This window comes from Bufo gargarizans, chromosome 6 (assembly GCF_014858855.1).
Source record: "Bufo gargarizans isolate SCDJY-AF-19 chromosome 6, ASM1485885v1, whole genome shotgun sequence".
NCBI classification, from domain to species: Eukaryota; Metazoa; Chordata; class Amphibia; order Anura; family Bufonidae; genus Bufo; species Bufo gargarizans.
Genome location: NC_058085.1, coordinates 208963150 through 208987272, shown reverse-complemented (window position 1 = coordinate 208987272; position 24123 = coordinate 208963150). Strand labels below are relative to the sequence as shown.

Below are 24123 nucleotides of genomic sequence, written 5' to 3'. Positions count from 1 at the left end.
CACTAGAGGTGTAGACTGAGGCTTTGCTGGTCTCACCAGACTACCCATCTTATCACTCACACTAGAGGTGTAGATTGAGGCTTTGCTGGTCTCACCAGACTACCCATCTTATGACTCCACACTAGGGGTGTAGACTGAGGCTTTGCTGGTCTCACCAGACTACCCATCTTATCACTCACACTAGAGGTGTAGACTGAGGCTTTGCTGGTCTCACCAGACTACCCATCTTATCACTCACACTAGAGGTGTAGACTGAGGCTTTGCTGGTCTCACCAGACTACCCATCTTATGACTCACACTAGAGGTGTAGACTGAGGCTTTGCTGGTCTCACCAGACTACCCATCTTATGACTCCACACTAGAGGTGTAGACTGGGCCATTGCACGGCACCGCTACATGTAGTGCGCATGAGCCAGCAAACGGCACAAAACCAGTGACTAGGGGGCAGTCCAGAAGCAGACAGCAGGCCTTGAGGCCGGCGCATGCGCACTACATGTGGCGATGCCGTGCCCACAATTAGCATCAGTGCTCATATCTGGGCCGCGGCACGCGCAGGGTCTCAGCCGGTCCTGTGGATGACGCAAGGGACTTGCAGGACGGGCCAAAGAAGAGGCTGGGGAGGAGTAATGTAAAAAGAAGGCAGAGTAGCCTGGGCACCTACCTACAAGAAAATGACAAAGGTACCATTTGAATCATGGATAGGTGCTAGAGAGCCATGTAAGCGCTAGGGGTGGGTGATATGGCCTAAAATCTATATTGCGATATAATTTTAAGCATGTGCGATATGTTCTATTGGGGGGGGGGTTAGGGTTAGGGTTCTATTGGGGGGGGGGGGGGGGTAAACTATATTTTTTTTTTTACTTAATAACTATTAGCCTCCTTAGGGGCTAGATCCCTTGTCCTATTCAACCTAATAGAGCATAGTGCACACAGCAGCAGGGAGCTGACTATGGCAGCCAGGACTTCAGTAGTGTCCCCTCTGCCATGGTAACCGATTACACTGCTGGGGCTCCGATCAGAAGCTGACACCCTGGGGCCACTGCTACCAATGATTTAATCGTGTGTGAGCAATTAATATAATACTTAGAAGAGGGGGAGTAGAAAGGAGGGGCTGTGGCCACTGCGCCACCAATGAATATAGTTAACATGCCTGAATACAAACATAGCCTGCATGTACCGGCCATGCCACCAAACCTGGCCTCTATTGCTGTGCGTCGTGATCCGCTGCAATTAACCACTCAGGATCTGAGGGCCAGCCAAGTGGGGCCACAGGTAGACTGGCCAAGCCAAGCGAGGCCACAGGCAGACGGGCCAAGCCAAGCGAGGCCACAGGCAGACGGGCCAAGCCAAGCGAGGCCACAGGCAGACGGGCCAAGCCAAGCGAGGCCACAGGCAGACGGGCCAAGCCAAGCGAGGCCACAGGCAGACGGGCCAAGCCAAGCGAGGCCACAGGCAGACGGGCCAAGCCAAGCGAGGCCACAGGCAGACGGGCCGAGCCAAGCGAGGCCACAGGCAGACGGGCCGAGCCAAGCGAGGCCACAGGCAGACGGGCCGAGCCAAGCGAGGCCACAGGCAGACGGGCCAAGCCAAGCGAGGCCACAGGCAGACGGGCCAAGCCAAGCGAGGCCACAGGCAGACGGGCCAAGCCAAGCGAGGCCACAGGCAGACGGGCCAAGCGAGGCCACAGGCAGACGGGCCAAGCGAGGCCACAGGCAGACGGGCCAAGCCAAGCGAGGCCACAGGCAGACGGGCCAAGCCAAGCGAGGCCACAGGCAGACGGGCCAAGCCAAGCGAGGCCACAGGCAGACGTGATGGTCCCCTTTTAATTGCCGACTTCCCGTCTAGTATTGGGGGGCACTCGCACTCCGGTGTGGTTATGTGTAAAGGAAAAAAATCAATCCCAAACATCTGATCTCGGGGTACAACTCTCTGGAGCTCATGTGATCAGGGCCCATAAGCGACCCCTCACCTGCCGGACGCAGCCAAGCCACTGGAATTGATGTTAAGGGAATTTATTTTATACAACTTTAAAATCAAAGTGGTCTTTAAATATGATGAGTAGCTCTGTAGGGGGTGGGAGAGAGGAGGCCCCGGCCTCCGGGGGAGAGTCTGTACACAATGCCCCCTCCTCTGACACGGGGCGACATAAAACCAGGAGTGGAGCGAGGCTTTAGAGGTCCAGCAGCAGGACACGCGGATCCTCCACCACAGACTTGATTTTGCGCAGGAATAATACGGCTTCTCTTCCATCAATCAGTCGGTGATCATAGGTTAGGGCCACATACATCATAGGACGCACCTCCACCTGCAGGACGAGGACAGAGCAATGACCTTTCCTGCTACCCAATGATGTCATCACACACAGCACCCCAAATCCCAGCATGCCCCAGCACCGACACCCACCGAGCGCCTCGGCCCTCAACTCCCAGCACAGACACCCACCGAGCGCCTCGGCCCTCAACTCCCAGCACCGACACCCACCGAGCGCCTCGGCCCTCAACTCCCAGCACCGACACCCACCGAGCGCCTCGGCCCTCAACTCCCAGCACCGACACCCACCGAGCGCCTCGGCCCTCAACTCCCAGCACCGACACCCACCGAGCGCCTCGGCCCTCAACTCCCAGCACCGACACCCACCGAGCGCCTCGGCCCTCAACTCCCAGCACCGACACCCACCGAGCGCCTCGGCCCTCAACTCCCAGCACCGACACCCACCGAGCGCCTCGGCCCTCAACTCCCAGCACCGACACCCACCGAGCGCCTCGGCCCTCAACTCCCAGCACCGACACCCACCGAGCGCCTCGGCCCTCAACTCCCAGCACCGACACCCACCGAGCGCCTCGGCCCTCAACTCCCAGCCCCGACACCCACCGAGCGCCTCGGCCCTCAACTCCCAGCACCGACACCCACCGAGCGCCTCGGCCCTCAACTCCCAGCACCAACACACACCGAGTGTGATTCCTCCCAGCACGATACAGAGCGACTTCTCCCGCATATGCCATTATCGATACACAGCAAGACACCACCCATATCTTCCAGCACCAATACGTGACTTCTCCCACATCTCCCAGCAGTGCACCTACCTTTCCGGCCACTGCAACCGGGCGCTCGAAGATCCCATGCATCCCCAGGATAGCGGACTGTGGGGGGTTGATAATTGGAGTCCCAAACAAAGAGCCGAAGACTCCGCCATTGCTGATGGTGAACGTCCCTCCGTCCATGTCTTCGATGGCCAGCTCGTTCTTCCGGGCCTGAATGTAACAAATATGGGTCAATTATACGATAGCGGAGACCCGCCAGTGCTCTGGAATGTACCAACTCCATGAAGAGTAGACAACGGTCTCTCCCCCTCCTTCCCACTTGGGGAGTACTTTCTCTCCTTCATGAGGAGACTTATAGACCATAACCCTAACCCATACCTGCTCCTCTGGAATTCTGGGATGCAAATGAGCTCTTAGCAAACTCCGCCTCTGATGCCACCAGATGAAAGGCAGATATCCTATAAGTAAATGTCCGACCCTTTAAACAGGCCATGAGACATGACTTGGATAATAACTAAGCCAGCATCTCATCTGCAGACAGCTGTTTTAAAGATTGCCCTTCAGCACCTGTCAGCCCCCTCACAGTGGACTTTCCCAGCAGCAGCCACCCTCCTCAACGTGGTCTCTCCCAGCTGACAGGTAGGTATTCGCAGTCAGGGTTGTCCAGCAGTGCCAGCCCCTGCCTGCTTCCATAATGACCCGCGCTCACCTTCAGAACTAAAGTCTTAGGGCCCTTGCACAGGACCGTATTCCCTCCGAGACTTACGGTCCGTGAGCGGGCCATATGTGCCGCAGTGGCATTGATCGTGCACACGGGAGCGCACAGCATCATAGATTACAATGATACATACGATTTTATATGATGCTGTGCGCTCCCGTGTGCACGATCAATGCCACTGCGGCACATATGGCCCGCTCACGGACCGTAAGTCTCGGAGGGAATACGGTCCTGTGCAAGGGCCCTTAAAGGGATCTCCTAGTAAAATTATTTAAGGGCCCCTATAACTGGGGGCAGGAGGAGGTAATAACCAGTGAGCCCCGTCCTCTGCAGTGAAGGAAAGTGCTTACTGGTTATTGCAGGGCCCTATAACTGGGGGCAGGAGGAGGTAATAACCAGTGAGCCCCGTCCTCTGCAGTGAAGGAAAGTGCTTACTGGTTATTGCAGGGCCCCTATAACTGGAGGCAGGAGGAGGTAATAACCAGTGAGCCCCGTCCTCTGCAGTGAAGGAAAGTGCTTACTGGTTATTGCAGGGCCCCTATAACTGGGGGCAGGAGGAGGTAATAACCAGTGAGTCCCGTCCTCTGCAGTGAAGGAAAGTGCTTACTGGTTATTGCAGGGCCCCTATAACTGGGGGCAGGAGGAGGTAATAACCAGTGAGCCCCGTCCTCTGCAGGGAAGTAAAGTACTTACTGGTTATTGCAGGGCCCCTATAACTGGGGGCAGGAGGAGGTAATAACCAATGAGCCCCGTCCTCTGCAGTGAAGGAAAGTGCTTACTGGTTATTGCAGGGCCCCTATAACTGGGGGCAGGAGGAGGTAATAACCAATGAGCCCCGTCCTCTGCAGTGAAGGAAAGTGCTTACTGGTTATTGCAGGGCCCCTATAACTGGGGGCAGGAGGAGGTAAAAACCAGTGAGCCCCGTCCTCTGCAGTGAAGGAAAGTGCTTACTGGTTATTGCAGGGCCCCAATAACTGGGGGCAGGAGGAGGTAATAACCAGTGAGCCCCGTCCTCTGCAGGGAAGGAAAGTGCTGATTTATGAATAGGAGGCAGGATGGAAGGAAAGAAGTCGCTACTTCCGCTAAAGCAGATTTTTTAAAACGCTCTGCGCTCCTCTGCCCGTGAGGCCGCTAGCTATGTCGGGGTTGCGGCTCCGCTCTGCGCTCCTCTGCCCCTGAGGCCGCTAGCTGTGTTGTGCTTGCGGCTCCGCTCTGCGCTCCTCTGCCCGTGAGGCCGCTAGCTGTGTTGTGCTTGCGGCTCCGCTCTGCGCTCCTCTGCCCGTGAGGCGGCCGGCTATGTCATGGTTGCGGCTCCGCTCTGCGCTCCTCTGCCCCTGAGGCCGCTAGCTATGTCATGGTTGCGGCTCCGCTCTGCGCTCCTCTGCCCCTGAGGCCGCTAGCTATGTCACGGTTGCGGCTCTGCTCTGCGCTCCTCTGCCCGTGAGGCCGCTAGCTGTGTTGTGCTTGCGGCTCCGCTCTGCGCTCCTCTGCCCCTGAGGCCGCTAGCTGTGTCGTGCTTGCGGCTCCGCTCTGAGCACCTCTGCCCCTGAGGCCGCTAGCTATGTCGTGGTTGCGGCTCCGCTCTGCGCTCCTCTGCCCCTGAGGCCGCTAGCTATGTCATGGTTGCGGCTCCGCTCTGCGCTCCTCTGCCCGAGGCCGCTAGCTATGTCATGGTTGCGGCTCCGCTCTGCGCTCCTCTGCCCCTGAGGCCGCTAGCTATGTCGTGGTTGCGGCTCCGCTCTGCGCTCCTCTGCCCCTGAGGCCGCTAGCTATGTCGTGGTTGCGGCTCCGCTCTGTGCTCCTCTGCCCCTGAGGCCGCTAGCTATGTCGTGGTTGCGGCTCCACTCTGCGCTCCTCTGCCCCTGAGGCCGCTAGCTGTGTCGTGCTTGCGGCTCCGCTCTGCGCACCTCTGCCCGAGGCAGCTAGCTATGTCGTGGTTGCGGCTCCACTCTGCGCTCCTCTGCCCCTGAGGCCGCTAGCTGTGTCGTGCTTGCGGCTCCGCTCTGCGCACCTCTGCCCGAGGCCGCTAGCTATGTCGTGGTTGCGGCTCCACTCTGCGCTCCTCTGCCCCTGAGGCCGCTAGCTGTGTCGTGCTTGCGGCTCCGCTCTGTGCACCTCTGCCCCTGAGGCCGCTAGCTATGTCGTGGTTGCGGCTCCGCTCTGCGCTCCTCTGCCCCTGAGGCCGCTAGCTGTGTCGTGCTTGCGGCTCCGCTCTGCGCACCTCTGCCCCTGAGGCCGCTAGCTATGTCGTGGTTGCGGCTCCACTCTGCGCTCCTCTGCCCCTGAGGCCGCTAGCTGTGTCGTGCTTGCGGCTCCGCTCTGTGCACCTCTGCCCCTGAGGCCGCTAGCTATGTCGTGGTTGCGGCTCCGCTCTGCGCTCCTCTGCCCCTGAGGCCGCTAGCTATGTCATGGTTGCGGCTCCGCTCTGCGCTCCTCTGCCCGAGGCCGCTAGCTATGTCATGGTTGCGGCTCCGCTCTGCTCTCCTCTGCCCCTGAGGCCGCTAGCTATGTCGTGGTTGCGGCTCCGCTCTGCGCTCCTCTGCCCCTGAGGCCGCTAGCTATGTCGTGGTTGCGGCTCCGCTCTGCGCTCCTCTGCCCCTGAGGCCGCTAGCTATGTCTTGGTTGCGGCTCCGCTCTGCGCTCCTCTGCCCCTGAGGCCGCTAGCTGTGTTGTGGGTGTGAGGGTCACCTTTTCTCCGAGCTCAGCAATCGTCCTTTCGATATCAGCAAAGTTCATGGACTCCACGTTCCTCAACACTGGCACCACAAGACCCTGGGGAGACAGCAAGATCAGCGGACAGTCCGATAGAGCGCCCCCTCCTGCTCAGCCTCCCCCGGGTACTTACCCTCGGGGTGGACACGGCGACGCTAATATCGATGTAGTCCCTGTACACAATCTCCTTGGCTGAATCATCAATAACTACAAGAGAAGGGGGTCCGTGAGGTTGGGGCCGGGGGCGAGCCGGGGCAGGGGGCGAGCCGGGGCACAGGGAACTTACCAGCGTTCACAGCAGGTTGGTCCTGCAGAGCAAAGGCGGCAGCTTTAACAAAGGCAGACATGAAGCCGAGCTTCAGGTTGTGTTTCTTCAGGAAGGCGTCCTTGTGCAAAGACCTCATCTGCTGGACATTACTACAAGACAAACAGGAGGGTCAGCCGAGGGCCCCACAAGCCCCAGCCCCACCCCCTGCGACACTCACCTCATGTCCACCTCATTGAAGGTGGTCAGCATTGCACAGGTGTTCTGAGCCTCCTTCAGCCGCTGAGCGATCCTCTGGCGCATGCGATTCATCTTCACCTGGGGTGGAAACGTCAGACTGAGAACTAGTCCTCACCTCACAGACCACCAGGAGGAGCAGCCACTTACCCTGTGCTCCGAGCGAGCCGAAGGGGCAGCCGCAGCCACGGGGGGAGCAGGCGCCGGCTTCACTGCAGACACTGAGGGGAAAGAATGAAGCTTAGCATAACATGGCACCCACCAACCCCAGACCCCCCCCAGACACTCACCAGGCTTGGTCTCCAAGGGCTGAGCAGACACAGGGGGCACCGGAGGGATCACAATGGGGATGGGTCCTGCAGGGGCAGCTGGGGCAGGTGGTGGGGGTTGGGCAGCTGCTTGGGGTGCTGCAGTCTCAGCAGGTTTAGTCTTGGGAGCAGCTGTGGGACAGAGACAATTCATGAGGCTGCGGGCCGACCCCCAGGCAAGGCCACACAGGACAGCACGCTCCTACCTCCAGACTTCCTGAGGACAAACAGTGGGGTGCCCCCCTCCACCTTGCCTCCATCTGGGACCAGCAGGGCTTCGATCACTCCTGCGGAGGGGGCAGGGACCTGCACCGATGTCTAGAATGAGGCGGAGAGCGTCAGCATGTGGCCAAGCAGGGGGGAAGGGGGGCTGCAGGATGATTACCTTGTCAGTTTCAATCTCGCAAACAACTTCATCTTCAGCCACCGAGTCCCCGACAGCTGCCACAGAAAAGGGAGGGGCTTAGAATTTACAGCTGACGCAGCGGCCGCGACCACTTATCCCCGGAAACGTGTCACAACTGCCCCCCCCCCAGGCATAGCAACCAGGAGACGTCACTCACCCTTCTCCCACCTGACATCCCCTTCTGTGACAGACTCTGCAAATGCTGGGGTGTTCACGGTCAGCACATCCTGCCCTGCCAGAAAGAGGGGAAGAGATTACAAGGAGCGGAGGAGAGGCGGGGGGTGAGCCGCAGCCGCCGATACTCACTGCAGACCGCCGACGTCCGGTAAAACCTGGCTGCGTGGAGGCGTAAATGGGGGACTCTGCAGAGAAAGGGGAGAGTCACAGACCAGCATGCCTCCCTGTTCTCCCCGTCACGGCCCCGTCCCGACCCTCTCCCCGTCATGCGCCCTGGCCCCCTCTCCCCGTCACGGAGCCGTCCCGACCCTTCCCCTCGTCACGGAGCCGTCCCGACCCTTCCCCTCGCCACGGAGCCGTCCCGACCCTTCCCCTCGCCACGGAGCCGTCCCGACCCTTCCCCTCGCCACGGAGCCGTCCCGACCCTTCCCCTCGCCACGGAGCCGTCCCGACCCTTCCCCTCGCCACGGAGCCGTCCCGACCCTTCCCCTCGCCACGGAGCCGTCCCGACCCTTCCCCTCGCCACGGAGCCGTCCCGACCCTTCCCCTCGCCACGGAGCCGTCCCGACCCTTCCCCTCGCCACGGAGCCGTCCCGACCCTTCCCCTCGCCACGGAGCCGTCCCGACCCTTCCCCTCGCCACGGAGCCGTCCCGACCCTTCCCCTCGCCACGGAGCCGTCCCGACCCTTCCCCTCGCCACGGAGCCGTCCCGACCCTTCCCCTCGCCACGGAGCCGTCCCGACCCTTCCCCTCGCCACGGAGCCGTCCCGACCCTTCCCCTCGCCACGGAGCCGTCCCGACCCTTCCCCTCGCCACGGAGCCGTCCCGACCCTTCCCCTCGCCACGGAGCCGTCCCGACCCTTCCCCTCGTCACCCGTCCCGACCCTTCCCCTCGTCACCCGTCCCGACCCTTCCCCTCGTCACCCGTCCCGACCCTTCCCCTCGTCACCCGTCCCGACCCTTCCCCTCGTCACCCATCCCGACCCTTCCCCTCGTCACGTGTCCTGCTCCCGCCACCCCCTTGTGTCCCGGTACATACGAGAGGGTCTTGCGCTCGTTGACGGATGTGACGCGGCTCGCTGCCACCTCTGAAAGAAAAAGACGTTAAGAGGCTGAAGCAGGGGGAGCGAGGAGAGCGGCAGAAGCACAAGAGCGCTACTCACGTGTGATGGTACAAGCGGCCCCTGGGCCCTGAAAAAGAGAAGCAGACATCAGCAGGCATGGCCCTCAAAACACACTGCAAAGTAGAATGCTCTGCACAGTGCCGTGTATGCCAGGGGATACAGCGGGGGCGTGGGGCGCCCCGGGGGACTGTGCGGCCGGCGTGGGGCGCCCCGGGGGACTGTGCGGCCGGCGTGGGGCGCCCCGGGGGACTGTGCGGCCGGCGTGGGGCGCCCCGGGGGACTGTGCGGCCGGCGTGGGGCGCCCCGGGGGACTGTGCGGCCGGCGTGGGGCGCCCCGGGGGACTGTGCGGCCGGCGTGGGGCGCCCCGGGGGACTGTGCGGCCGGCGTGGGGCGCCCCGGGGGACTGTGCGGCCGGCTTGGGGCGCCCCGGGGGACTGTGCGGCCGGCGTGGGGCGCCCCGGGGGACTGTGCGGCCGGCGTGGGGCGCCCCGGGGGACTGTGCGGCCGGCGTGGGGCGCCCCGGGGGACTGTGCGGCCGGCGTGGGGCGCCCCGGGGGACTGTGCGGCCGGCGTGGGGCGCCCCGGGGGACTGTGCGGCCGGCGTGGGGCGCCCCGGGGGACTGTGCGGCCGGGGACTATGCGGCAGTTATGGGGTGCACTGGGGGACTGTGCGACAGTTGTGGGGTGCACTATGCGGCAGTTGTGGGGTGCACTGGGGGACTATGCGGCAGTTGTGGGGCGCACTGGGGGGACTGTGCGGCAGTTGTGGGGCGCACTGGGGGGACTGTGCGGCAGTTGTGGGGTGCACTGGGGGGACTGTGCGGCAGTTGTGGGGTGCACTGGGGGGACTGTGCGGCAGTTGTGGGGTGCACTGGGGGGACTGTGCGGCAGTTGTGGGGTGCACTGGGGGGACTGTGCGGCAGTTGTGGGGTGCACTGGGGGGACTGTGCGGCAGTTGTGGGGTGCACTGGGGGGACTGTGCGGCAGTTGTGGGGTGCACTGGGGGGACTGTGCGGCAGTTGTGGGGCGCACTGGGGGGACTGTGCGGCAGTTGTGGGGCGCACTGGGGGGACTATGCGGCAGTTGTGGGGTGCACTGGGAGACTATGCGGCAGTTGTGGGGTGCACTGGGGGGACTATGCGGCAGTTGTGGGGTGCACTGGGGGACTATGCGGCAGTTGTGGGGTGCACTGGGGGACTATGCGGCAGTTGTGGGGCGCACTGGGGGACTATGCGGCAGTTGTGGGGTGCACTGGGGCACTATGCGGCAGTTGTGGGGTGCACTGGGGCATTATGCGGCAGTTGTGGGGTGCACTGGGGCACTATGCGGCAGTTATGGGGTGCATTGGGGGACTGTGCGGCAGTTGTGGGGTGCACTATGCGGCAGTTGTGGGGTGCACTGGGGCACTATGCGGCAGTTATGGGGCGCACTGGGGCACTATGCGGCAGTTGTGGGGTGCACTATGCGGCAGTTGTGGGGTGCACTGGGGCACTGTGCGGCAGTTATGGGGTGCACTGGGGGACTGTGCTGCAGTTGTGGGGTGCACTGGGGCACTGTGCGGCAGTTGTGGGGTGCACTGGGGGACTGTGCGGCAGTTGTGGGGTGCACTGGGGGACTATGCGGCAGTTGTGGGGTGCACTGGGGGACTGTGCGGCAGTTGTGGGGCGCACTGGGGGACTGTGCGGCAGTTATGGGGCGCACTGGGGGACTGTGCGGCAGTTATGGGGCGCACTGGGGGACTGTGCGGCAGTTATGGGGCGCACTGGGGGACTGTGCGGCAGTTATGGGGTGCACTGGGGGACTGTGCGGCAGTTATGGGGCGCACTGGGGGACTGTGCGGCAGTTATGGGGCGCACTGGGGGACTGTGCGGCAGTTATGGGGCGCACTGGGGGACTGTGCGGCAGTTATGGGGCGCACTGGGGGACTGTGCGGCAGTTATGGGGCGCACTGGGGGACTGTGCGGCAGTTATGGGGCGCACTGGGGGACTGTGCGGCAGTTATGGGGTGCACTGGGGGACTGTGCGGCAGTTATGGGGTGCACTGGGGGACTATGCGGCAGTTATGGGGTGCACTGGGGGACTATGCGGCAGTTGTGGGGTGCACTGGGGGACTGTGCGGCAGTTGTGGGGCGCACTGGGGGACTATGCGGCAGTTATGGGGCGCACTGGGGGACTATGCGGCAGTTGTGGGGTGCACTGGGGCACTATGCGGCAGTTGTGGGGTGCACTGGGGCATTATGCGGCAGTTATGGGGTGCACTGGGGCACTATGCGGCAGTTATGGGGTGCATTGGGGCACTATGCGGCAGTTGTGGGGTGCACTATGCGGCAGTTGTGGGGTGCACTGGGGCACTATGCGGCAGTTCTGGGGCGCACTGGGGCACTATGCGGCAGTTGTGGGGTGCACTATGCGGCAGTTGTGGGGTGCACTGGGGCACTATGCGGCAGTTATGGGGCGCACTGGGGCACTATGCGGCAGTTGTGGGGTGCACTATGCGGCAGTTGTGGGGTGCACTGGGGCACTATGCGGCAGTTGTGGGGTGCACTGGGGGACTGTGCGGCAGTTGTGGGGTGCACTGGGGGACTATGCGGCAGTTATGGGGTGCACTGGGGGACTATGCGGCAGTTATGTGGTGCACTGGGGGACTATGCGGCAGTTATGGGGCGCACTGGGGGACTATGCGGCAGTTATGGGGCGCACTGGGGGACTGTGCGGCAGTTATGGGGTGCACTGGGGGACTGTGCGGCAGTTATGGGGTGCACTGGGGGACTATGCGGCAGTTATGGGGTGCACTGGGGGACTATGCGGCAGTTATGGGGTGCACTGGGGGACTGTGCGGCAGTTATGGGGTGCACTGGGGGACTGTGCGGCAGTTATGGGGCGCACTGGGGGACTGTGCGGCAGTTATGGGGCGCACTGGGGGACTGTGCGGCAGTTATGGGGCGCACTGGGGGACTGTGCGGCAGTTATGGGGCGCACTGGGGGACTGTGCGGCAGTTATGGGGTGCACTGGGGGACTGTGCGGCAGTTATGGGGTGCACTGGGGGACTGTGCGGCAGTTATGGGGTGCACTGGGGGACTATGCGGCAGTTATGGGGTGCACTGGGGGACTATGCGGCAGTTATGGGGTGCACTGGGGGACTGTGCGGCAGTTGTGGGGTGCACTGGGGCACTATGCGGCAGTTATGGGGTGCACTGGGGGACTGTGCGGCAGTTGTGGGGTGCACTATGCGGCAGTTAGGGGGCGCACTGGGGGACTGTGCGGCAGTTATGGGGTGCACTGGGGGACTATGCGGCAGTTATGGGGCGCACTGGGGGACTATGCGGCAGTTATGGGGCGCACTGGGGGACTGTGCGGCAGTTATGGGGTGCACTGGGGGACTATGCGGCAGTTATGGGGTGCACTGGGGGACTGTGCGGCAGTTATGGGGTGCACTGGGGGACTGTGCGGCAGTTGTGGGGTGCACTATGCGGCAGTTATGGGGCACACTGGGGGACTATGCGGCAGTTGTGGGGTGCACTATGCGGCAGTTATGGGGTGCACTGGGGGACTATGCGGCAGTTGTGGGGTGCACTATGCGGCAGTTGTGGGGTGCACTGGGGGACTGTGCGGCAGTTGTGGGGTGCACTGGGGGACTGTGCGGCAGTTGTGGGGTGCACTGGGGGACTATGCGGCAGTTGTGGGGTGCACTATGCGGCAGTTGTGGGGTGCACTGGGGGGACTATGCGGCAGTTGTGGGGTGCACTGGGGGACTGTGCGGCAGTTATGGGGCGCACTGGGGGACTGTGCGGCAGTTGTGGGGTGCACTGGGGGGACTGTGCGGCAGTTGTGGGGTGCACTATGCGGCAGTTGTGGGGTGCACTGGGGGACTATGCGGCAGTTATGGGGAGCACTGGGGGACTGTGCGGCAGTTGTGGGGTGCACTATGCGGCAGTTATGGGGTGCACTGGGGGACTGTGCGGCAGTTGTGGGGTGCACTGGGAGACTATGCGGCAGTTGTGGGGTGCACTGGGAGACTATGCGGCAGTTGTGGGGTGCACTGGGAGACTATGCGGCAGTTGTGGGGTGCACTGGGGCACTATGCGGCAGTTGTGGGGTGCACTGGGGCACTATGCGGCAGTTGTGGGGTGCACTGGGGCACTATGCGGCAGTTATGGGGTGCACTGGGGGACTATGCGGCAGTTATGGGGTGCACTGGGGCACTATGCGGCAGTTGTGGGGTGCACTGGGGCACTATGCGGCAGTTGTGGGGTGCACTGGGGCACTATGCGGCAGTTGTGGGGTGCACTGGGGCACTATGCTGCAGTTGTGGGGTGCACTGGGGGACTGTGCTGCAGTTGTGGGGTGCACTGGGGGACTGTGCTGCAGTTGTGGGGTGCACTGGGGGGACTGTGCGGCAGTTGTGGGGTGCACTGGGGGACTGTGCTGCAGTTGTGGGGTGCACTGGGGGGACTATGCGGCAGTTGTGGGGTGCACTGGGAGACTATGCGGCAGTTGTGGGGTGCACTGGGGCACTATGCGGCAGTTGTGGGGTGCACTGGGGCACTATGCGGCAGTTGTGGGGTGCACTGGGGCACTATGCGGCAGTTGTGGGGTGCACTGGGGCACTATGCGGCAGTTGTGGGGTGCACTGGGGCACTATGCGGCAGTTGTGGGGTGCACTGGGGCACTATGCGGCAGTTGTGGGGTGCACTGGGGCACTATGCGGCAGTTGTGGGGTGCACTGGGGCACTATGCGGCAGTTGTGGGGTGCACTGGGGCACTATGCGGCAGTTGTGGGGTGCACTGGGGCACTATGCGGCAGTTGTGGGGTGCACTGGGGCACTATGCGGCAGTTGTGGGGTGCACTGGGGCACTATGCGGCAGTTGTGGGGTGCACTGGGGCACTATGCGGCAGTTGTGGGGTGCACTGGGGCACTATGCGGCAGTTATGGGGTGCACTGGGGGACTATGCGGCAGTTATGGGGTGCACTGGGGCACTATGCGGCAGTTATGGGGTGCACTGGGGGACTGTGCTGCAGTTGTGGGGTGCACTGGGGCACTATGCGGCAGTTGTGGGGTGCACTGGGGCACTATGCGGCAGTTGTGGGGTGCACTGGGGCACTATGCGGCAGTTGTGGGGTGCACTGGGGGACTGTGCTGCAGTTGTGGGGTGCACTGGGGGGACTGTGCGGCAGTTGTGGGGTGCACTGGGGGGACTGTGCGGCAGTTGTGGGGTGCACTGGGGCACTATGCGGCAGTTATGGGGTGCACTGGGGCACTATGCGGCAGTTATGGGGTGCACTGGGGCACTATGCGGCAGTTGTGGGGTGCACTGGGGGACTGTGCTGCAGTTGTGGGGTGCACTGGGGCACTATGCGGCAGTTGTGGGGTGCACTGGGGCACTATGCGGCAGTTGTGGGGTGCACTGGGGCACTATGCTGCAGTTGTGGGGTGCACTGGGGGACTGTGCTGCAGTTGTGGGGTGCACTGGGGGGACTGTGCGGCAGTTGTGGGGTGCACTGGGGGACTGTGCGGCAGTTGTGGGGTGCACTGGGGGGACTATGCGGCAGTTGTGGGGTGCACTGGGGCACTATGCGGCAGTTATGGGGTGCACTGGGGCACTATGCGGCAGTTGTGGGGTGCACTGGGGCACTATGCGGCAGTTGTGGGGTGCACTGGGGCATTATGCGGCAGTTATGGGGTGCACTGGGGCACTATGCGGCAGTTATGGGGTGCACTGGGGCATTATGCGGCAGTTATGGGGTGCACTGGGGCACTATGCGGCAGTTGTGGGGTGCACTATGCGGCAGTTGTGGGGTGCACTGGGGCACTATGCGGCAGTTATGGGGAGCACTGGGGCACTATGCGGCAGTTGTGGGGTGCACTATGCGGCAGTTGTGGGGTGCACTGGGGCACTATGCGGCAGTTATGGGGCGCACTGGGGCACTATGCGGCAGTTGTGGGGTGCACTATGCGGCAGTTGTGGGGTGCACTGGGGCACTATGCGGCAGTTGTGGGGTGCACTGGGGGACTGTGCGGCAGTTGTGGGGTGCACTGGGGGACTATGCGGCAGTTATGGGGTGCACTGGGGGACTATGCGGCAGTTATGTGGTGCACTGGGGGACTATGCGGCAGTTATGGGGCGCACTGGGGGACTATGCGGCAGTTATGGGGCGCACTGGGGGACTGTGCGGCAGTTATGGGGTGCACTGGGGGACTGTGCGGCAGTTATGGGGTGCACTGGGGGACTATGCGGCAGTTATGGGGTGCACTGGGGGACTATGCGGCAGTTATGGGGTGCACTGGGGGACTGTGCGGCAGTTATGGGGTGCACTGGGGGACTGTGCGGCAGTTATGGGGCGCACTGGGGGACTGTGCGGCAGTTATGGGGCGCACTGGGGGACTGTGCGGCAGTTATGGGGCGCACTGGGGGACTGTGCGGCAGTTATGGGGCGCACTGGGGGACTGTGCGGCAGTTATGGGGTGCACTGGGGGACTGTGCGGCAGTTATGGGGTGCACTGGGGGACTGTGCGGCAGTTATGGGGTGCACTGGGGGACTATGCGGCAGTTATGGGGTGCACTGGGGGACTATGCGGCAGTTATGGGGTGCACTGGGGGACTGTGCGGCAGTTGTGGGGTGCACTGGGGCACTATGCGGCAGTTATGGGGTGCACTGGGGGACTGTGCGGCAGTTGTGGGGTGCACTATGCGGCAGTTATGGGGCGCACTGGGGGACTGTGCGGCAGTTATGGGGTGCACTGGGGGACTATGCGGCAGTTATGGGGCGCACTGGGGGACTATGCGGCAGTTATGGGGCGCACTGGGGGACTATGCGGCAGTTATGGGGTGCACTGGGGGACTATGCGGCAGTTATGGGGTGCACTGGGGGACTGTGCGGCAGTTATGGGGTGCACTGGGGGACTGTGCGGCAGTTGTGGGGTGCACTATGCGGCAGTTATGGGGCACACTGGGGGACTATGCGGCAGTTGTGGGGTGCACTATGCGGCAGTTATGGGGTGCACTGGGGGACTATGCGGCAGTTGTGGGGTGCACTATGCGGCAGTTGTGGGGTGCACTGGGGGACTGTGCGGCAGTTGTGGGGTGCACTATGCGGCAGTTATGGGGCACACTGGGGGACTATGCGGCAGTTGTGGGGTGCACTATGCGGCAGTTATGGGGTGCACTGGGGGACTATGCGGCAGTTGTGGGGTGCACTATGCGGCAGTTGTGGGGTGCACTGGGGGACTGTGCGGCAGTTGTGGGGTGCACTGGGGGACTGTGCGGCAGTTGTGGGGTGCACTGGGGGACTATGCGGCAGTTGTGGGGTGCACTATGCGGCAGTTGTGGGGTGCACTGGGGGGACTATGCGGCAGTTGTGGGGTGCACTGGGGGACTGTGCGGCAGTTATGGGGCGCACTGGGGGACTGTGCGGCAGTTGTGGGGTGCACTGGGGGGACTGTGCGGCAGTTGTGGGGTGCACTATGCGGCAGTTGTGGGGTGCACTGGGGGACTATGCGGCAGTTATGGGGCGCACTGGGGGACTGTGCGGCAGTTGTGGGGTGCACTATGCGGCAGTTATGGGGTGCACTGGGGGACTGTGCGGCAGTTGTGGGGTGCACTGGGAGACTATGCGGCAGTTGTGGGGTGCACTGGGAGACTATGCGGCAGTTGTGGGGTGCACTGGGAGACTATGCGGCAGTTGTGGGGTGCACTGGGGCACTATGCGGCAGTTGTGGGGTGCACTGGGAGACTATGCGGCAGTTGTGGGTGCACTGGGAGCACTATGCGGCAGTTGTGGGGTGCACTGGGGCACTATGCGGCAGTTATGGGGTGCACTGGGGGACTATGCGGCAGTTATGGGGTGCACTGGGGCACTATGCGGCAGTTATGGGGTGCACTGGGGCACTATGCGGCAGTTATGGGGTGCACTGGGGCACTATGCGGCAGTTGTGGGGTGCACTGGGGCACTATGCGGCAGTTGTGGGGTGCACTGGGGGACTGTGCTGCAGTTGTGGGGTGCACTGGGGGACTGTGCTGCAGTTGTGGGGTGCACTGGGGGGACTGTGCGGCAGTTGTGGGGTGCACTGGGGGACTGTGCTGCAGTTGTGGGGTGCACTGGGGGGACTATGCGGCAGTTGTGGGGTGCACTGGGAGACTATGCGGCAGTTGTGGGGTGCACTGGGGCACTATGCGGCAGTTATGGGGTGCACTGGGGCACTATGCGGCAGTTGTGGGGTGCACTGGGGCACTATGCGGCAGTTGTGGGGTGCACTGGGGCACTATGCGGCAGTTGTGGGGTGCACTGGGGCACTATGCGGCAGTTGTGGGGTGCACTGGGGCACTATGCGGCAGTTGTGGGGTGCACTGGGGCACTATGCGGCAGTTGTGGGGTGCACTGGGGCACTATGCGGCAGTTATGGGGTGCACTGGGGCACTATGCGGCAGTTATGGGGTGCACTGGGGGACTATGCGGCAGTTATGGGGTGCACTGGGGCACTATGCGGCAGTTGTGGGGTGCACTGGGGGACTGTGCTGCAGTTGTGGGGTGCACTGGGGCACTATGCGGCAGTTGTGGGGTGCACTGGGGCACTATGCGGCAGTTGTGGGGTGCACTGGGGCACTATGCGGCAGTTGTGGGGTGCACTGGGGGACTGTGCTGCAGTTGTGGGGTGCACTGGGGGGACTGTGCGGCAGTTGTGGGGTGCACTGGGGGACTGTGCGGCAGTTGTGGGGTGCACTGGGGGGACTATGCGGCAGTTGTGGGGTGCACTGGGGCACTATGCGGCAGTTATGGGGTGCACTGGGGCACTATGCGGCAGTTATGGGGTGCACTGGGGCACTATGCGGCAGTTGTGGGGTGCACTGGGGGACTGTGCTGCAGTTGTGGGGTGCACTGGGGGACTGTGCTGCAGTTGTGGGGTGCACTGGGGCACTATGCGGCAGTTGTGGGGTGCACTGGGGCACTATGCGGCAGTTGTGGGGTGCACTGGGGCACTATGCGGCAGTTGTGGGGTGCACTGGGGGACTGTGCTGCAGTTGTGGGGTGCACTGGGGGACTGTGCGGCAGTTGTGGGGTGCACTGGGGGACTGTGCGGCAGTTGTGGGGTGCACTGGGGGGACTATGCGGCAGTTGTGGGGTGCACTGGGGCACTATGCGGCAGTTATGGGGTGCACTGGGGCACTATGCGGCAGTTGTGGGGTGCACTGGGGCACTATGCGGCAGTTGTGGGGTGCACTGGGGCACTATGCGGCAGTTGTGGGGTGCACTGGGGCACTATGCGGCAGTTGTGGGGTGCACTGGGGCACTATGCGGCAGTTGTGGGGTGCACTGGGGCACTATGCGGCAGTTGTGGGGTGCACTGGGGCACTATGCGGCAGTTGTGGGGTGCACTGGGGCACTATGCGGCAGTTGTGGGGTGCACTGGGGCACTATGCGGCAGTTGTGGGGTGCACTGGGGCACTATGCGGCAGTTATGGGGTGCACTGGGGGACTATGCGGCAGTTATGGGGTGCACTGGGGGACTGTGCTGCAGTTGTGGGGTGCACTGGGGCACTATGCGGCAGTTGTGGGGTGCACTGGGGCACTATGCGGCAGTTGTGGGGTGCACTGGGGCACTATGCGGCAGTTGTGGGGTGCACTGGGGCACTATGCGGCAGTTGTGGGGTGCACTGGGGGACTGTGCTGCAGTTGTGGGGTGCACTGGGGGACTGTGCGGCAGTTGTGGGGTGCACTGGGGGGACTGTGCGGCAGTTGTGGGGTGCACTGGGGGGACTATGCGGCAGTTGTGGGGTGCACTGGGGCACTATGCGGCAGTTATGGGGTGCACTGGGGCACTATGCGGCAGTTATGGGGTTCACTGGGGCACTATGCGGCAGTTGTGGGGTGCACTGGGAGACTATGCGGCAGTTGTGGGGCGCACTGGGGCACTATGCGGCAGTTGTGGGGCGCACTGGGGCACTATGCGGCAGTTGTGGGGTGCACTGGGGGGACTATGCGGCAGTTGTGGGGTGCACTGGGGGACTATGCGGCAGTTTTGGGGTGCACTGGGGCACTATGCGGCAGTTGTGGGGTTCACTGGGGCACTATGCGGCAGTTGTGGGGTGCACTGGGGCACTATGCGGCAGTTGTGGGGTGCACTGGGGACTATGCGGCAGTTGTGGGGTGCACTGGGGCACTATGCGGCAGTTGTGGGTGCACTGGGGCACTATGCGGCAGTTGTGGGGTGCACTGGGGGGACTATGCGGCAGTTATGGGGTGCACTGGGGGACTATGCGGCAGTTATGGGGCGCACTGGGGACTATGCGGCAGTTATGGGGCGCACTGGGGCACTATGCGGCAGTTATGGGGTGCACTGGGGGACTATGCGGCAGTTATGGGGTGCACTGGGGGACTGTGCGGCAGTTATGGGGTGCACTGGGGGACTGTGCGGCAGTTGTGGGGTGCACTATGCGGCAGTTATGGGGCACACTGGGGGACTATGCGGCAGTTGTGGGGTGCACTATGCGGCAGTTATGGGGTGCACTGGGGGACTATGCGGCAGTTGTGGGGTGCACTATGCGGCAGTTGTGGGGTGCACTGGGGGACTGTGCGGCAGTTGTGGGGTGCACTATGCGGCAGTTATGGGGCACACTGGGGGACTATGCGGCAGTTGTGGGGTGCACTATGCGGCAGTTATGGGGTGCACTGGGGGACTATGCGGCAGTTGTGGGGTGCACTATGCGGCAGTTGTGGGGTGCACTGGGGGACTGTGCGGCAGTTGTGGGGTGCACTGGGGGACTGTGCGGCAGTTGTGGGGTGCACTGGGGGACTATGCGGCAGTTGTGGGGTGCACTATGCGGCAGTTGTGGGGTGCACTGGGGGGACTATGCGGCAGTTGTGGGGTGCACTGGGGGACTGTGCGGCAGTTATGGGGCGCACTGGGGGACTGTGCGGCAGTTGTGGGGTGCACTGGGGGGACTGTGCGGCAGTTGTGGGGTGCACTATGCGGCAGTTGTGGGGTGCACTGGGGGACTATGCGGCAGTTATGGGGCGCACTGGGGGACTGTGCGGCAGTTGTGGGGTGCACTATGCGGCAGTTATGGGGTGCACTGGGGGACTGTGCGGCAGTTGTGGGGTGCACTGGGAGACTATGCGGCAGTTGTGGGGTGCACTGGGAGACTATGCGGCAGTTGTGGGGTGCACTGGGAGACTATGCGGCAGTTGTGGGGTGCACTGGGGCACTATGCGGCAGTTGTGGGGTGCACTGGGAGACTATGCGGCAGTTGTGGGGTGCACTGGGGCACTATGCGGCAGTTATGGGGTGCACTGGGGGACTATGCGGCAGTTATGGGGTGCACTGGGGCACTATGCGGCAGTTATGGGGTGCACTGGGGCACTATGCGGCAGTTATGGGGTGCACTGGGGCACTATGCGGCAGTTGTGGGGTGCACTGGGGCACTATGCGGCAGTTGTGGGGTGCACTGGGGGACTGTGCTGCAGTTGTGGGGTGCACTGGGGGACTGTGCTGCAGTTGTGGGGTGCACTGGGGGGACTGTGCGGCAGTTGTGGGGTGCACTGGGGGACTGTGCTGCAGTTGTGGGGTGCACTGGGGGGACTATGCGGCAGTTGTGGGGTGCACTGGGAGACTATGCGGCAGTTGTGGGGTGCACTGGGGCACTATGCGGCAGTTATGGGGTGCACTGGGGCACTATGCGGCAGTTGTGGGGTGCACTGGGGCACTATGCGGCAGTTGTGGGGTGCACTGGGGCACTATGCGGCAGTTGTGGGGTGCACTGGGGCACTATGCGGCAGTTGTGGGGTGCACTGGGGCACTATGCGGCAGTTGTGGGGTGCACTGGGGCACTATGCGGCAGTTGTGGGGTGCACTGGGGCACTATGCGGCAGTTATGGGGTGCACTGGGGCACTATGCGGCAGTTATGGGGTGCACTGGGGGACTATGCGGCAGTTATGGGGTGCACTGGGGCACTATGCGGCAGTTGTGGGGTGCACTGGGGGACTGTGCTGCAGTTGTGGGGTGCACTGGGGCACTATGCGGCAGTTGTGGGGTGCACTGGGGCACTATGCGGCAGTTGTGGGGTGCACTGGGGCACTATGCGGCAGTTGTGGGGTGCACTGGGGGACTGTGCTGCAGTTGTGGGGTGCACTGGGGGGACTGTGCGGCAGTTGTGGGGTGCACTGGGGGACTGTGCGGCAGTTGTGGGGTGCACTGGGGGGACTATGCGGCAGTTGTGGGGTGCACTGGGGCACTATGCGGCAGTTATGGGGTGCACTGGGGCACTATGCGGCAGTTATGGGGTGCACTGGGGCACTATGCGGCAGTTGTGGGGTGCACTGGGGGACTGTGCTGCAGTTGTGGGGTGCACTGGGGGACTGTGCTGCAGTTGTGGGGTGCACTGGGGCACTATGCGGCAGTTGTGGGGTGCACTGGGGCACTATGCGGCAGTTGTGGGGTGCACTGGGGCACTATGCGGCAGTTGTGGGGTGCACTGGGGGACTGTGCTGCAGTTGTGGGGTGCACTGGGGGGACTGTGCGGCAGTTGTGGGGTGCACTGGGGGACTGTGCGGCAGTTGTGGGGTGCACTGGGGGGACTATGCGGCAGTTGTGGGGTGCACTGGGGCACTATGCGGCAGTTATGGGGTGCACTGGGGCACTATGCGGCAGTTGTGGGGTGCACTGGGGCACTATGCGGCAGTTGTGGGGTGCACTGGGGCACTATGCGGCAGTTGTGGGGTGCACTGGGGCACTATGCGGCAGTTGTGGGTGCACTGGGGCACTATGCGGCAGTTGTGGGTGCACTGGGGCACTATGCGGCAGTTGTGGGGTGCACTGGGGCACTATGCGGCAGTTGTGGGGTGCACTGGGGCACTATGCGGCAGTTGTGGGGTGCACTGGGGCACTATGCGGCAGTTATGGGGTGCACTGGGGGACTATGCGGCAGTTATGGGGTGCACTGGGGGACTGTGCTGCAGTTGTGGGGTGCACTGGGGCACTATGCGGCAGTTGTGGGGTGCACTGGGGCACTATGCGGCAGTTGTGGGGTGCACTGGGGCACTATGCGGCAGTTGTGGGGTGCACTGGGGCACTATGCGGCAGTTGTGGGGTGCACTGGGGGACTGTGCTGCAGTTGTGGGGTGCACTGGGGGGACTGTGCGGCAGTTGTGGGGTGCACTGGGGGACTGTGCGGCAGTTGTGGGGTGCACTGGGGGGACTATGCGGCAGTTGTGGGGTGCACTGGGGCACTATGCGGCAGTTATGGGGTGCACTGGGGCACTATGCGGCAGTTATGGGGTTCACTGGGGCACTATGCGGCAGTTGTGGGGTGCACTGGGAGACTATGCGGCAGTTGTGGGGCGCACTGGGGCACTATGCGGCAGTTGTGGGGCGCACTGGGGCACTATGCGGCAGTTGTGGGGTGCACTGGGGGGACTATGCGGCAGTTGTGGGGTGCACTGGGGGACTATGCGGCAGTTATGGGGTGCACTGGGGCACTATGCGGCAGTTGTGGGTTCACTGGGGCACTATGCGGCAGTTGTGGGGTGCACTGGGGCACTATGCGGCAGTTGTGGGGTGCACTGGGGGACTATGCGGCAGTTGTGGGGTGCACTGGGGCACTATGCGGCAGTTGTGGGGTGCACTGGGGCACTATGCGGCAGTTGTGGGGTGCACTGGGGGGACTATGCGGCAGTTGTGGGGTGCACTGGGGGGACTATGCGGCAGTTATGGGGTGCACTGGGGCACTATGCGGCAGTTGTGGGGTGCACTGGGGGGACTATGCGGCAGTTGTGGGGTGCACTGGGGGACTATGCGGCAGTTATGGGGTGCACTGGGGCACTATGCGGCAGTTGTGGGGTTCACTGGGGCACTATGCGGCAGTTGTGGGGTGCACTGGGGCACTATGCGGCAGTTGTGGGGTGCACTGGGGCACTATGCGGCAGTTGTGGGGTGCACTGGGGCACTATGCGGCAGTTGTGGGGTGCACTGGGGCACTATGCGGCAGTTGTGGGGTGCACTGGGAGACTATGCGGCAGTTGTGGGGTGCACTGGGGGGACTATGCGGCAGTTGTGGGGTGCACTGGGGGACTGTGCGGCAGTTGTGGGGTGCACTGAGGGACAAGGACAGGCGGAGCCCGGATGCTCCCGAACGTAACTCACCCGCCGGAGGGCGGTCACTGGGCAGCGCAGGGCCCGGGCCAGGCAGCGAGACAACATCTTCGGGACACAGCTCAAGGACACGCCGGAAACAGGACCGGACCAATGACCCCGAGAGGGAAAGAGAGAGCGCGACTTCCGGCCAAAACCTGACACTTACTCCAAACGGAGGAGAACCGTCAGCTTCCGGAGTCCGGAACACATCGATCTCTATGGAGGACGCGAGGAGATGGAGACAGGAAGTGAGGAGCACATTGGCCTCTGGCGTGCGTCAGCGTCCGGAATATACCAATACTACAAGGGGTGGACTTGGTAAGTACCACTGCCACAGGACAAGGGGAAGAGCAGAGGAAAGACAGGAACAGTCCTGTGGGTGATTGAAGGAGATGAGGCTGGAAATCAGGGAAGATAATCAGCCACACAGGGCTGACCGCCATGATGTGGAGGAGGAGTAATGCCGCTGACCGCCATGATGTGGAGGAGGAGTAATGCCGCTGACCGCCATGATGTGGAGGAGGAGTAATGCCGCTGACCGCCATGATGTGGAGGAGGAGTAATGCTTCTGACTGCCATGATGTGGAGGAGGAATAATGCCGCTGACCGCCATGATGTGGAGGAGGAATAATGCCGCTGACCGCCATGATGTGGAGGAGGAGTAATGCTTCTGACTGCCATGATGTGGAGGAGGAATAATGCCGCTGACCGCCATGATGTGGAGGAGGAATAATGCCGCTGACCGCCATGATGTGGAGGAGGAGTAATGCCGCTGACCGCCATGATGTGGAGGAGGAATAATGCCGCTGACCGCCATGATGTGGAGGAGGAGTAATGCTGCTGACCGCCATGATGTGGAGGAGGAGTAATGCCGCTGACCGCCATGATGTGGAGGAGGAGTAATGCCGCTGACCGCCATGATGTGGAGGAGGAGTAATGCCGCTGACCGCCATGATGTGGAGGAGGAGTAATGCCGCTGACCGCCATGATGTGGAGGAGGAGTAA

At 63.0% G+C, this 24123-nt stretch overlaps 1 protein-coding gene across 1 annotated transcript; it reads right to left on the bottom strand.

Moving 5' to 3' along the window:
- Nucleotides 1-1996: 1996 nt before the first annotated feature.
- On the bottom strand, nucleotides 1997-23259 carry DLST (dihydrolipoamide S-succinyltransferase). Its single transcript, XM_044299162.1, has 15 exons — nucleotides 23128-23259; nucleotides 9028-9055; nucleotides 8904-8952; nucleotides 7994-8049; nucleotides 7845-7919; nucleotides 7667-7722; nucleotides 7488-7599; nucleotides 7264-7413; nucleotides 7124-7194; nucleotides 6957-7054; nucleotides 6758-6888; nucleotides 6605-6678; nucleotides 6448-6531; nucleotides 3084-3251; nucleotides 1997-2305 (listed from the first exon to the last, which is right to left on the bottom strand). The coding sequence occupies exons 1-15, from the start codon at nucleotides 23182-23184 to the stop codon at nucleotides 2171-2173; spliced, it is 1344 nt and encodes a 447-aa protein (XP_044155097.1). The 5' UTR covers nucleotides 23185-23259; the 3' UTR covers nucleotides 1997-2170.
- Between the last annotated feature and the right edge of the window lie 864 nt (nucleotides 23260-24123).

What these genes read in the sequence shown, in the direction of transcription:
- DLST (XM_044299162.1), bottom strand. Translation starts at nt 23,184, where the DNA reads ATGTTGTCTCGCTGCCTGGCCCGGGCCCTGCGCTGCCCAGTGACCGCC. An exon ending in CAGTGACCGCCCTCCGGCGG is followed by an intron (nt 9,056 to 23,127) that starts GTGAGTTACGTT and finishes TCTCTTTTTCAG; the next exon opens with GGCCCAGGGGCCGCTTGTAC. An exon ending in GCCCTTGGAGACCAAGCCTG is followed by an intron (nt 7,195 to 7,263) that starts GTGAGTGTCTGG and finishes CTTTCCCCTCAG; the next exon opens with TGTCTGCAGTGAAGCCGGCG.